This window comes from Teleopsis dalmanni, chromosome 1, assembly GCF_002237135.1.
Source record: "Teleopsis dalmanni isolate 2A chromosome 1, ASM223713v2, whole genome shotgun sequence".
Lineage (NCBI taxonomy): Eukaryota > Metazoa > Arthropoda > Insecta > Diptera > Diopsidae > Teleopsis > Teleopsis dalmanni.
In genome coordinates, this window is record NC_051846.1 from 152493091 (window position 1) to 152507442 (window position 14352).

Here is a 14352-nt window from a genome sequence, read left to right on the forward strand (position 1 = left end):
TTAATTTAAATTTTAGGTTTTACTTTAATTTACATCTTTTGTTTAAATTTATCTTATTTTATATTACTTTATATATAAGTAATATATTTATATTATATATTATATACATAATTAATATATTTTTTTTATTTATTAAACCTTCCGGATAAAATGTAATTAAAAAAAAAAATATTCTAATTAAAGGTCATTACAACTTGAACCTTCAGACCAACTTTATATTATTAATTTTATTATTATTTTATTATTCATATTATTTTAATTTTTCTTATACAATGTTTCCTATATATAAATTTTTATACCACAATTAATCATATATATAATCAAAACTATTATTCTTATTACTTTCAGAAAAATTTCGTTGCAATGCTGAAATGGGCGGTAAAAGGTGCAAGACAATCGTACCTTCAAACACTTGAACCTACTCAAAATGAAGGAGCCCATACCAAACGTTACTCTTTAGATGCACTAAGTATACGTTGTGCTGAGACACCATCTGTATTGGTTACAACAACTGAGAGACGTAAACTGAAACGCAAATCCTCAGACATGCACTTACTCCGCAGACGCACACAATGGTTAGAAAAAGAAAATCACATGACTTCCACACCTCTTAATTCCACTCATAGTTATGCCTCTACCACACACATACGTCGTCTAAATAGCCTTAAGGACTTAAGTAATATAACACCTGTGCAAGACACCACTTCACCCAAATGCCGTCATAGCCTCAAGTACCAACACTGTGCCCAAACGCCTTTAGCACAGAAGACGAAACCTACTAACAATATGCCCAAACAATATGCATCCACCTTACCCACTTTTGATATACAATATTCACCTTGTGGTCTAGTACCAGGTCCAATGTTAGCGTTACGTGGTATGGGTATAGCTGATACTTACTTCGAAAAGCCACGCTATCTAAATGTTGAACAATTGAGTAATAACACAACGGAGCAAATAAGTAATATCGCCGAAACGAAAAGTATTACGAATAAAACTGCCGTTCGTGTTGAAAAAACTGAAGAAGTATCGCTAACCTCATCACAAATGGGTGATGTGACGCTGGAACGCATGATCGATGCTATACTAGAAAGTACGCGAAAAGAGAAAAAGTTACCAAAACATTTTAGGCAACTGCACGCTACTGCTGTCATGTCACCCACTTACACACCAGCTGATGATCCTGCAAGTGATTTGCATGAGTTTTGGCATAAGGGCAAATATCATCAGGAGGGTGCAGGGGCTGAGCAAAAATATAATGAACGTGAAGTGCGTTCGCCTGGTATTAGTACTAGGGTGAGACGTAATAATAGTTTTCATTTGAGAAGGCAACGTGCTGTGAGACGTAAACATAAATTAAATAAAATCAATTCAAGTATTAAAAACTCTGCGCAGAGAGTAACCGATGTCAATGATCCTCAGAATAGTAATTTATACAGCAAACTACTACAAAAGAAGAGACTTACTGAAAAGGCTAGCACAGAGCAAGCCCCAGGTAATAAAAATAACTGCTTTGAAAAACGACCGAATGTGAGTCCTGATAGTGGGCACAATTCTTCTAATGAGTTGGAGGATTATTTATTAGAAAATAACAGTCTTCAAAGTGTTGATTTGGAAAATAGAAGTAATATATGCCTAGATGCCACCAAGCGACGTCTCAACTTTTCAAACAGTAACATAAATTAAATTTAAATATATACAATATATATATTATTGTTAACATATATGTTAATATAATGTATACATATATTATTTATGTTTATGTTTTTGTAAATATAAATAAGTGTTAATAGTTGAATATATTTTTTAAAGTAAATCAAATTTTTTATACACATTAAATTAAATGATATCCTTTTGAAATATTTATTTGGACTGCCTTGTTTAAAAGAATAATTATATATCAAAAATTTATTTAAATAAAAAGTATATGTAATAAATTATTTTATTATATATATATTTATTTTGTTTTTACTAAAAACAATATATTGTTATTATTTTAGTAAATGTGTAATTTTGTTTGTAATATTTATAAAATAAATTATGCAAAGTCAAATGCTAATCTGCAAATTGAAATATAAAACATGTCTTTTATTTCTAATATATAATTGAATAAATAAATATATTAAATCACAAAAAGAGTATAATATGTGTACAGAAAATATTAAGAAATACTATTTAAAAATATCATCCAGGTGATTGATTATATTAGAAAACGTAAAATATTAATTCTTAAAAATTTTTCTTCTGTGGAACTAGATATAAGATATCAATATTAAATCGAAGATATTTATGTCATGGAACAGTGACGAATTTTGATAATTTGTCCTTATATATAACACTATTTTTCCTTTTGATAGCTGGGGGATTTCTGCAGAGTTCCACACATCTCACTAACTAATTTGTGTATTCCTCAGAAGCTTTGTGATTACTCAATGACTGATCTAAGATCTTCGTACCGCTCTGTACGGTTAGAGATTACTTTGAGATTAGATAGTGCTAAGTAGGGCAGCCTGTCGGTTTTCGCATATAGCTTCAGGGCTCTGTCCCTTACGTATTTTTTGACTGAATCTATTTTGGAAAATAAAAACTACTAGGATATGCACTATGCCAAAAGTAATATTTCATATACCAACTTAATTCCTAGAAACTTCATTGATCACACAAAAAATATACATTATTGTTTCAAAATTTTTTCCCTAAAAACCCGATCTTGAATAATTCTCTCTAATTTTTCATTCTTATGAAATATCCAAACTCAACACAAAATAATAAAATAAAACATATAACAATAAAAGAAGTAAAGCACCTGTGCGAAGGATATCATTCATTGTAAACTCAACTGCTATTATTTACATCCTGTTACGCTTTGCCATAAGCATTTATAAATTTTCCGCTTCTAAGACCATTGCTCCTAACTGCTGTTCTGAATATTTAAAGTTCTTGCACATTTCCCTGTGATAAATGGAATATACTTCATAATAGTGCACAATATGTATAACTTTTGCGGCCACCATGTGGCATTATGGGATATGCTAATCAAAACTAAGCAAACCATAACTAAAATATGCTCAATACGAAGGATACAATTTTCCATACAAGAGTGGAAAATTTCTTATGTTAGCTGCCCAGTATTAAAATTATATTTAACTTATAAGCGCAGTTTTAGAGTATTAACTGCCTCAAACACCACGTTCTTTTCACTAACTTATATTATTTACATTTTAATATCCTGGGAAAGTAATTTATTTAGGCTCATAAAACTGTAACAGTACAACTGAAAAAAATACCCTTACATCTATTCAAAATTTATAATTTCATATTATTACACTCATATTCATATTCACCAAAATATGCATAAATCATATTTAATAAGTTATTATCAAATAGAAATTATTATCCTGCATTAATTATACTTAAAGTAATCCTTCAATAAAGCATTTGAATATGTCATTAGCCTATTTCATGAATGCAGGGATGCATAAGCCTGCACTTAATTAAGTAATTAGGTAAAGAATTTGTATTAAAATATTTTATAATAACTTTTAAAATACTTATACTTGGGAGAGACTACGATATTGTAAGTATATTTAAGTAGAGCAAGGTTCGGATGAATGATAAAAAACTGGGATTACATAAATTTTGAATATATAATAAGCTACAAAAACGCAATATTTTTAATCACAATAAAGTCCATAAAGAAATACTGGAATATCGATAAAGATTATAATGATTCCATATGATTATAAATTACCATTTTTAATATATAAGGCGCAAAATAAAAAAATATCAATATTTCAAAAAACATCCAAAATAATTTCAAAAAATTCTGAGAAAATTAGATGTTTCAGAAAATTGATCAATATTAATTATAGGCCTCATGATTATCTGGAAATTTTACTTCAGTAAATTAAAGACTTGGATATTAAAGATATAATAGTTCTGTTTATATTAGATTTTTGGTCATAAGAGTTTAGAGGAAAATTAGATGGTAGATGACATTGGGCATTATTATTATTATTATTTGAAAAGGTGTTGCACTGTTACCTAAAACACCTATTGTGCTCTTTAGTCGGATTAGAGTGTTTCTCCAAGTCTGATTTCTTTAATGAAAGGCAATATAGAGACTGTATTTCTTAGTCTTGAATTCTTATGATCCATGAAATACCCTCCTAGGTGTATGTTCCGCTTGTGCATCAGTGCCGGGCACTCCCAAAGCGCATGGTATGCAATTTCTCTCTCTTCTCTACGGTATCTGCAGTCTAAGTTGTTGAATTTCTAATTTCGTTATGTGATTATTCAAGCTCCATTGATCGGTCAATAATAAGTGCACCTGATTGTTCCAGCCAAGTATAGACATGGGATAAATTGGTGCTAAATTTGTCAAGGACCAATCAAGAGAAATAAGTAGATGTCTGAGCGATATATACAGATATCTAAGCGAACACATGTTGAAGAAGGTAAAAGGTAGTTGACATAACTTTAACACTTGAAATGTCGCCAGCATCATGTGTAAACACTTATTTGGTAACAAATGTGCCAAATTGGTGTTATAATAATGTTTATTTAAAGGTTTACTTGGTAAAGCTAGTACTAGATATTTTATATGAGTTTCGAATGCAGGAAATATATAAATCTAAGCATTAAAGTAACTCTTCAAAACTTCATCTGTTTCTATGCAACATTTTGAAAAAAACATGACTACAATTCATTGTACAATTTCGAGAGACTTAACTTTGTTTCTGATATTGGACAGAAATATCTTTTGAAAATCGCTAATGGAATACAAATTTCAAGCAATGTTTATAGCATTAACAGCTTTTAAGAACTTTAATATGGTGTCGCTACGAATCTATTAAGCATATGTATGATCTTAGATAGCCAGCTTTACCTACTTAACTAATAAGGAACTAAAAAAAATTGCTCAGTTTTAAAGATAATAACTCTAATATACCCATCAAAAACTATATTTCCGTAATCCTCTAGCACTTTTGATAAGGAATATTTCTTTATTATCAGTACTGGATTTATTATAAAAAATAAGTCGCACTTTCTATTTAGTGTTCGTCCTATAGCTAATGAAGCATAAAAAGTTTGGGATACATTGATATATGTAAGCATGGGAGCAATTTTAAATAATTACTTTAAATGATATACAAACACTTCGAAATACACCAAATTTAATCTTAATCTTTAATTTATATGGAATAAATGACATTTGTTCCGAATTCTATTTGATGACACTTTGATTCAACTTTAACTATGAAGACCTCTTTCTGATTAAGCACAAATGATATTAAAAAGTGCAAATAGCTCTCAAGTTAAAATGATTGTATTTGTTAGATATATAAATGTTTCTGACATTAAACGAAAAATCTCATTTTTATCTTACATCTTTACACCTTTATTGATAGAAGATTAATCTGCAGTGATAAGCAGTAATATTACTTCTGGACCAATTAACAGGAACAACAATAAATAGTTCTCTTAAGTAAATAAAACATAAATCCCGTAATATAAATTGCTTAATGAAGTTGATGAATGAAATTGAAAACCTACTCATATGTATTTGGTTGATATTGCATTGTAGTCTTGGTCCTTCGAACATTATCAAATATCGCTGCTACTTAAAGAAGGAATAATTGAAAAAATAAAATAAAAATCAAAAGCCCATTCATATGTATAGACTCCTGTGCAGCTGTTCCAATTTTACTTAAGATATGTGACACAATTCCGGCAAATCCTTTTGTACACAATTGCGCTATAACACACGCATATGAAACTATAAATGTGAAGGAGCAACTGTAAGGTATATTCCTCGGCAGACATACACAAACCGACAGTAACAAATCTTTTCTCTCAAACGGAGAAACACATTTTTGCGCCAAAAAAAGAAAGAACTTAAAACATCCTTAGGCGCTGACTGGCACATGCCAAAGGAAATGCAAAATTACACAAAACAATAACAAAATCTACAAGAACAACACATAAGCAAATTCAAAATATATTTATGTGTACTTTAAGGACATCTGTCGTTTAGCACAAGTCAAGGACAATGCGGGAACTACTTGAAATGCTGCAAAATTACGCATGTCGTCAATTGTAGGAGGAGGTACGACCATACATTTGGCTACTTTGTTGTTGGCGGCTATTTTTATTGGAATAAGTGCACTTCAAGTAAATTTTTATAATTAAAATTTGTTATAGAAGTATGTGAAGTGCAAGTTAAAAGGTAAGGGTTCGGAAGCAGCAGGAGTGAATATTTAATCCTGTTGTGAAAGGTGTTCCGTTGACGAAGAGATTGCAGCGATATAATTAGGATATCGCTAATTGTAGGAATTAATATTTATGCAATAAGATTTTATTGAAGTTAATTAATATGATTGACTCAATACCAAAGATACTGACACAACCATAAAAGGCTTTTTCAATTCAAGTTTAATTAGAGATTTACAAATTTTTGATTTATAATTCAAAGTAGAAGTTTTAAAGCTGCTTTCTTTTCTTTTATAATATATTTTGAAATATACTAAAGCAAATTAAAAGAAAAATATCTAAATTTATTTGATAACCATAAAATAAATCGAATGTTGTGAATTTTCAATTCTCAGATTCATGGGATACCTGCATATAAAATTTGCTGAATAACGCTCATCATTGTTGTGTTTCAGATAATAAATCAGAAATTTAATAAATTTAATGACTATTAAATATTCTATATCTCAAGTAAGATATCGTTATAAAAAATATTATTTTTATTAAAAACTATGACAATACTAATAACGACTATTACAATGGAAAACTCTTTTGAACGGTACTCCTTAATAAATAATAAAGCTTATTTTACATATCACACCGAATGCTGTTAAATCACAATTAGAATAAACAGATTCAAGTACACTATGAAATAGGTTGATTTATCTCGTGAATAGGATCATACAATTCAACCTGTATTAAAAAAATCTAAAATTGCTATCAATACTCCATATAGAATAGTCACTATGTCACGCAAACACATTCCATACTGCACGGACTGCACATATTGCGTGAGCTTGCAATGGACACCAACATAATACAAGCATAAAGTATCTTGCAATTGTTTACAATCTTGCTATACCTAAACTCATGTATATGTGCTTGCAACGAAACAAAAAAGGAAAAAACAGCTGTTTTAACATCTGATGCTTCTCATGTGCATGAGCTATGCTGCAAAAACAGCTGTTTTATTTTGATGTTGCATTTCAGAATTGCTCCATTTCATATGGAGTTTCTAAATGAACTGATATCTGAAATTGTTTTGAAATGATTGCTCTAATCCATCGGCTACAGAGAATGATAAAATTGCAACGAAATCTTTATTTTACAAGACCTTCAAGAGAAAAAAAAAACAGAAAGTATCAAAAAACAAATGAATTTCAGGTTTTTTAAAAAATAATTTTCCAAGCATAACAACTGAACTACTAAAAGCTATATTTCTTTGTTGAATATAGTCACTTGCATTAATATATTTATCAACTCCTAAAAATAAACTGATCATTTAATAGTTGAGCTCAGACCATCTTCGATGAAATAATAACTTCGTTAGATGTTATAAAAATAATGTTAGACGACAAGGCCCCTAATAATCGAAAAAAATGTCCATATTTAAGGTTTTTCAAGATTTTTATAATGTAACTAGATGCCAGGGTACATACAAGACATTTATTTTACAATTCTGATAACATAAATCAAATTTAGTGTTGTTTTTCATATTATTAGTCATATTATTTTGTGTTCAAAAAGTTTAACATTGAATAATTGACAATATGATGAAATATCCAGAGACAAGAAGCAATATCATGTTGTCTCCAGATTAAAACATAGAATCGATAAAGTATATTTTGATATTTGTTTTCATATACAAAATTTTAATAAATTTTTTAAAAAAAATATAATTCTTATATATTTTTAAATAAAAAATTCCATTATCTTACTAATCTCAGTACTAATAACAAAACGGGTAAATTAATGTCATTTGTTATGAAAACAATTGTTGCACATATATTTTATATACATTTTTTGATCTTTGTTATAATTTTTTGTTAAAATTTGAAAAGAGCCACAATTACAAGCATAAAGAGGTTCACCTCTCCTTTTATCTGCAACATCATGAGAAAAAGTGCTTATCTACAGCACATGATCACGGTATATATAATGCTGATTTTACTTAACACGACAGATACAAATGCGTATGCCACATACACTTATACATACATAAAATAAATACATACGGATATGATATTTGACATACATTAGCGATACACTTCCTTCCTTAGATTGCTTCAGATTTTTTTTATTATTGGTTATATCATAGACATATTCAGGCATTTGTGCAACGATTAATCAATGTGACGTGTGAAGAATGTATGCATGAAATCTTGAAGAAGCAATGAGAAGAGCACGTCATTGCTTAGGTCGCACACAGTAGCTCAACTACTCGTATGTTAGCATTCATCTATGGGTATTTTATTGCGCCACAAAAAATTATGATGATGAATTACTTTTTTCAGATACTTTTTTTTCTGAAGTTATTTCTTTTAATTGATCTACTTTACTTACTTTTCCGTTTGTTATAGTTTTTGCGCCTGAATTCATTCAACTGCGTTACTTTCCTTTTGGAAATTCAGCTAAACAACCTTTTGCGTTTTTTTTTGTGTGACGAATTATATTCCAAATATAGGGCATTTATAGGAATCAACTAAGGAGTTTCTATCATGAGTATTATGAAAGAACAATATGAGTATGGGACAGTTAGATAAATAATATTACTTTTCATTTTTTGCCTCTGGCAAATCACTATCATAGTAGCATATAAAATGTTGAAATCAAGAATACAAATTAATCAATATTTGATTTCTATTGTAGAGGTATAATAAGGGATTGTGTAGCACATCGCTGTTATATTAAAATTAATATTAACAAAAATGTTTTTAATTTAAAAATGTCCCTACTTCATTATAATAATATTGTATGGTTAGAACTTTATGCATACAAAACCAATTTTATTTAAATATTTGATCTAAAACAACTTATGTAACATCTTACTTATATCTAACATTATACAAAACAAATCTCCAAGAAAATTTCAAAACTTGACCTTTCGATCGCCGTTCAATCTACAACGCACTATCATCATTCAAATGTATGCTCTAAATCAGGGCTGTCGAAAGTCGAAATCAGGGCCACATCCGGCCCTAATGTGGCCCTGATTACGCAAATTTTCTTTTGGTGTACTGATAAAACTATATCATTTTATTTTTATGGTATACTAAATAAATTAATTTATATGAAAAAATTAATAAAACTTAATTTAACATTATAACCGTGTTTTTATTTTTGTTGAAAATAACTATAAACGTATGTATTTGTTTCTGTGGCCCTCCAAATATGTACAGTGATTTATATTGGTCCACGATCGCATATGGTCTGGACAGTTGTGCTCTAAATCAAAGAACAATTACATTTGAGTAAAGAGAGAATGCGTGCGTAAAGCTCTTCGGTACGCAAAATAAAGAACATAAAGTAAACCAATGCGTATGCGCTCAGAGAGCAAATCACAAAAGTTAAACTTTTCCAATAAATTTTGATTTAATCTATTGGTAAGGTGACCCATGACTCAGAAGAAAACGTGTTCTAAACTTTTAAAATCGATGCCGCTTATGTGGTTTGCTTTAGACATGTATGTACGATTTAGTTCTGCTCTTTACATACATAACTTGATTAAATTGTCTCTTACTAGGAAGCAGTAGGAAGCAGAGAAGTCACTGTTAAATTCTGACATACGCCCAACGAGTATTAATGCAAGCATGTACTCATTGAGATATTAAAATTTCGAGAAAACAGTATTTTAATAATATTTGTAATTTAAAAATATTTTTTGATAAGAATAAGTATATAAGCAAATAAAAAATATTGTAAGATTTTACAAAGCCAATGCCTTTTAACAAAGTCCTTATAAGTTTTGGTTTTCATTATTCAACCAATTTATTTATTTTACTAAGATTAGTATTAATATTTGAAAGTTATATAACTTTTATTTAATATTATGATAAAAAGTGTTTTAATTACTTTAATTTATTTGTTTTAATATTATTTATATTGCAAAAATATTCATAAAAGTTCTTATTACCTATATAATTTTTAATAAAATTGTATTTATATAATAAATTCGTTTACATATTCCATATTAACAAAATAAATCAAATGGTGTATAATATTTTTTAAATAACATAATATTCGTATTTTAGACTTACCATTTCCGTATTAATTATCACCAATATCACACAATCCACAAAAGTAATTGAAAGTATTGAAATAAATATCACAAAATTAAGCTATTCACAAAATAATATTATAGCAAAAAACTGATATAAGAGAACTTGGAGACACATACACTGAAAGTTTTCAACCAAAACGCTCAACAATCTATTCAACCTATTAAAAACAATGGTCTTATCAATCACATGAAATATATATCAGATGTTGCCAATATTTCTTTTCCGAGGTTAATACAATTTATTACATCGACAAAATGATTTAGCAGTGCTGATAATTTTAATTCGATTAAAAGTTATATTAGAATATAATTTGAATTATAGATTCATATCGATTAATGATAGATATTAAAAAAGAAAAGCTGATTAAAAATGCTGTCAAATGAAGTATAAGAGATCGATTTAAATTTTATAAGAATATACCTAGTATCTTTATATTTCTTTGTTGTTTATGTTCAATTGTTCTAAAAACCTCTAAAATTATCTTAAATCCCCAGCCTAAACTGTAATTAAACATTTGAAAAACCAGCAGAAAATTATAAAATAATATATACACATTTAAAAAAAATCAGAATCAACCTTGAAGAGGAAATGTGGTAAAGCAGTTTTCTTAAAACGTTGAAAACTTGTGAAATCTATACAAAAACAATTAAATGATTTGAAAATTATAATGTATTATAAATCAAAAATAAGGTTATTAGGTTATTATAGAGATTCTAGTGATTAGAAACTTAAACCTAAACTGAATACAAAATAGTGCCACCTTCATAGTAGTACAAATACTACTTTGTTCTGGTCATCAAGCAAGACACAATTTGTATGATATTCAGCACAAATCCATTAAAACCTATGTGGTAATATTACCACATAGGCTCTAAAATCAGACCAGAAAAGAAAAAAAAAATTCTATCAGAAAAGTTGCTAGGTTATGTGTTGATAAAGGTAATGAGAACAAAATAAAATTCTTGCATTCACAAACCTATCTTAAAAACGTATACCAGCTAAATTTACGATTAACAAAGGCATATGTATATTAGACTAAAAATTGGGTATATTTGTGTTTGGAACTGGGTCTTTCAAAAAATAGGTTTTCAGAGAATGAACCTTGTACAATAATATTATAGGTTTATACAAAATGTGTGAACATAATTCCTTTGTTTTAAATGCCAAATCGTGATCTACCCTACAGTTGCAATATACTACTATACATAATATTTATTATGAAGACATTCAACACATATTCTGAATATTTTTCAAATGTAGAGGTAGTCTTTTAAAGCTAACCTCATCTTCAGTCCGCAGATGAGGTTAGAGTCTTGTTAAATGGTAGCAATACTAATAATCTGTAGAAATTTATAAAACGTATTTCATATTACAAAAGGCTAATTAATGAAAAATTTACATAAATAAAAAAATAAAAATAATAAAAATCAAAAATAATGTTAATAATAATGCTGATTTTACCAACAATAACAAAATTTTTTTACTGTCTCCTCTTACAGTATATTTACAATTCCTTGCATCATTTTTAAAGTACAAGTAAATAAGTGAATCACAGTCAGAAGCTTAAATCATTGAGTAAAAATACTTTAAAAACATTAACAGATATGTTAAAATGCACTTACATGTATGTTAAGTGATTACATGTGCTGTACAGCTCAAAAAAAAAAAGGAAAATTGCTATTGAAAAAGTTATGAATGAAGAAAGCTTTGAAAAAGTATAGCATTGCAAAAACAACTATTAACAGTAAGTATGCCGATGATCGATAACATGCTCTTTTCTATAGAAAAAGATAATTTGTTATTGTATTTTTGTTTACCTGTTAATGTAAGAAGCTATTATTTTTTGTTGTTATTTATTGCTATTATTGTTTTTTGTTTGTCTCCTTTTTATCAAGACAATTACAATCACAAACAAAAGCGAATAAATATTAAATTAATATGTAAGTATCATGATTACAACACTGCCTACATAAGTTTGTATATACGATAAAATATTTCTGAGAGCTTTTATCATTGATAAAAAGTGCAGACCGACAGATCGATATATTGGATTAACGGATTTATGTATTGAATATTACATGAATATTGTTGAATGAGGTTGTGAAAAGTGCAGGTCGGTTTACATATTGGATTAACGGATTTGAATATTGAACATCACTTGTATATTGTTGAATGAGGTTGGATGAATTCACTTGAATTCCACTAACAAAATATAAGTGATGTGTAATTTACATGAAGGTGACGCTTCATTGCATATCAGTTTATTTGGTATCAGTTTAAGCGCTTCCAAGTTCTCTTTTGAATTTCAAAATCTTATTTAAATTTATTTAAATTTGTTAGACACTAAATATATATAAATCACTTCTGTTTTTAATTAAATTATAATTTACACTTATAAAACGACCGTAATGTTTTTTATATCGGCACTTATAAAGTATAACGGGAACTTTTTCGCGACTTTAACGCGACGTCAGTGCGGAACTAGTCCAATATGAAAACTTCACTTTGGCATGCATTAATGACTACTGAACTTGGCTTTCTCATCAATCATTTTTGTTATATTATTGATGAAGAGAAATCATTAATAACGGATCCTCCAGTCAAGCAATTGACTAAGCTTATATTAACTTTTTGCAATGTTGCATTTTGAAAAATTAATATTTAAAAAATTGTTACAATAGAAAACATGTTAAAAATTTATTTAAAGTAATTATAAATCAATTTTTTCAATAAAATGTTGTGATTTCAGCGATAGATATACAAACAATACGAATTCATTTAAAAAAATGTATAATGGAATAAATTTCTAATGTTGAAATTAAAATTTGAGTAAATAAAAAATTTAATTTTTAATTTTCTAACATTTATTTAGAATTCTCGCAGAGTTTTTAAAAATACCTTAACCAATTTATTTCAAATTAAAAACTAAGTTTTATATCTTTTGTAAAATAAAATGTATTGTTAAAATAATAATAGTATTTGTTGTAATTCATTATCATCAAATTTAATGCCTTAATACTATAAAAAATGTTTAACTTATAAGAACACAAAATAAACCTTCAGATAGTATAGCATCGACATCCAAATAGCTTAGATAAATATAGACTTCTAAGATTCTTTATTTGAACTTTTAAATCTAACTACTGGAATGCTCTTTGGAATGGTGATAAAACTGTCATGCCATCATTCCTAAAAAGTGGTTTCAGTGGCTTAAAGTCTCACTTTGTGATTGTCGGTGGCTTTTGTCTAGTGCTGGAAAAAAATCAGTTGGAGTGTTTTTATCTTTTATTTATTACAGAACTTAAAACATTTTTCTTCTTATCTTATTCTTATCGCTTCTTATTTGCCTCGTATCTACATCCTTACTAAAAAATACTACCATAGAAGATATACCAGTAACGACCTTGCTTGTCCAGTCTATGTATAAAAAATGTTCAATTAAATAATTCTGCAAATATTGTAAATAGTAGCTATAAGTTAGATTAAGGTAGTGTTAAGATAGTTTAAGTAACTAACAATGATATTTTCGTTTCATTTAAAATTTTTTTGTAATAAATGTGTATACATATTTCTTTTTATTGAAACATTATAAGACGTACAAAGGTTTACCGTGATAGACATATAAATGTGGTAGTTATATACGTTATATTGAATATTATTGAGCGTGCGCCACTAGTTCAAAAGGTTTTCTACGTTTCAATCGTCTTCAATCGAAGTATAAATTAAATTCCAAAGTCAAAAATATTAAAATAAAATGGGAAGAAAGTGTAAAATACTTAGGTCTAACTTTTGACAAAAGTTACACTTGTCTGGATAATATAAAAGTCAAAAAACAAGCTTGTAATATAACTCTGTATGCTCTAAATCTATTAATACAAGTAATATTGAATGTGAAAAATAAAATTCGGCTCTATAAGTAAATAATTATCAATGTTTTTAAAATTTAAATTAGCATTCTGTATATGTCAGAAATTTGCCTTTGTTGTATATTGCGTGGTCGGTAGCGAGTTTTATAACCAGAGCCACTGCAGTAAAGATG

At 28.1% G+C, this 14352-nt stretch overlaps 1 protein-coding gene across 1 annotated transcript; it reads left to right on the forward strand.

Annotated features, from left to right (window-relative positions):
- Positions 1-363: 363 nt before the first annotated feature.
- LOC119666466 lies at positions 364-1686 on the forward strand. Its single transcript, XM_038075743.1, has one exon. The coding sequence runs from the start codon at positions 364-366 to the stop codon at positions 1684-1686; it is 1323 nt and encodes a 440-aa protein (XP_037931671.1).
- The last annotated feature ends 12666 nt before the right edge of the window (positions 1687-14352 follow it).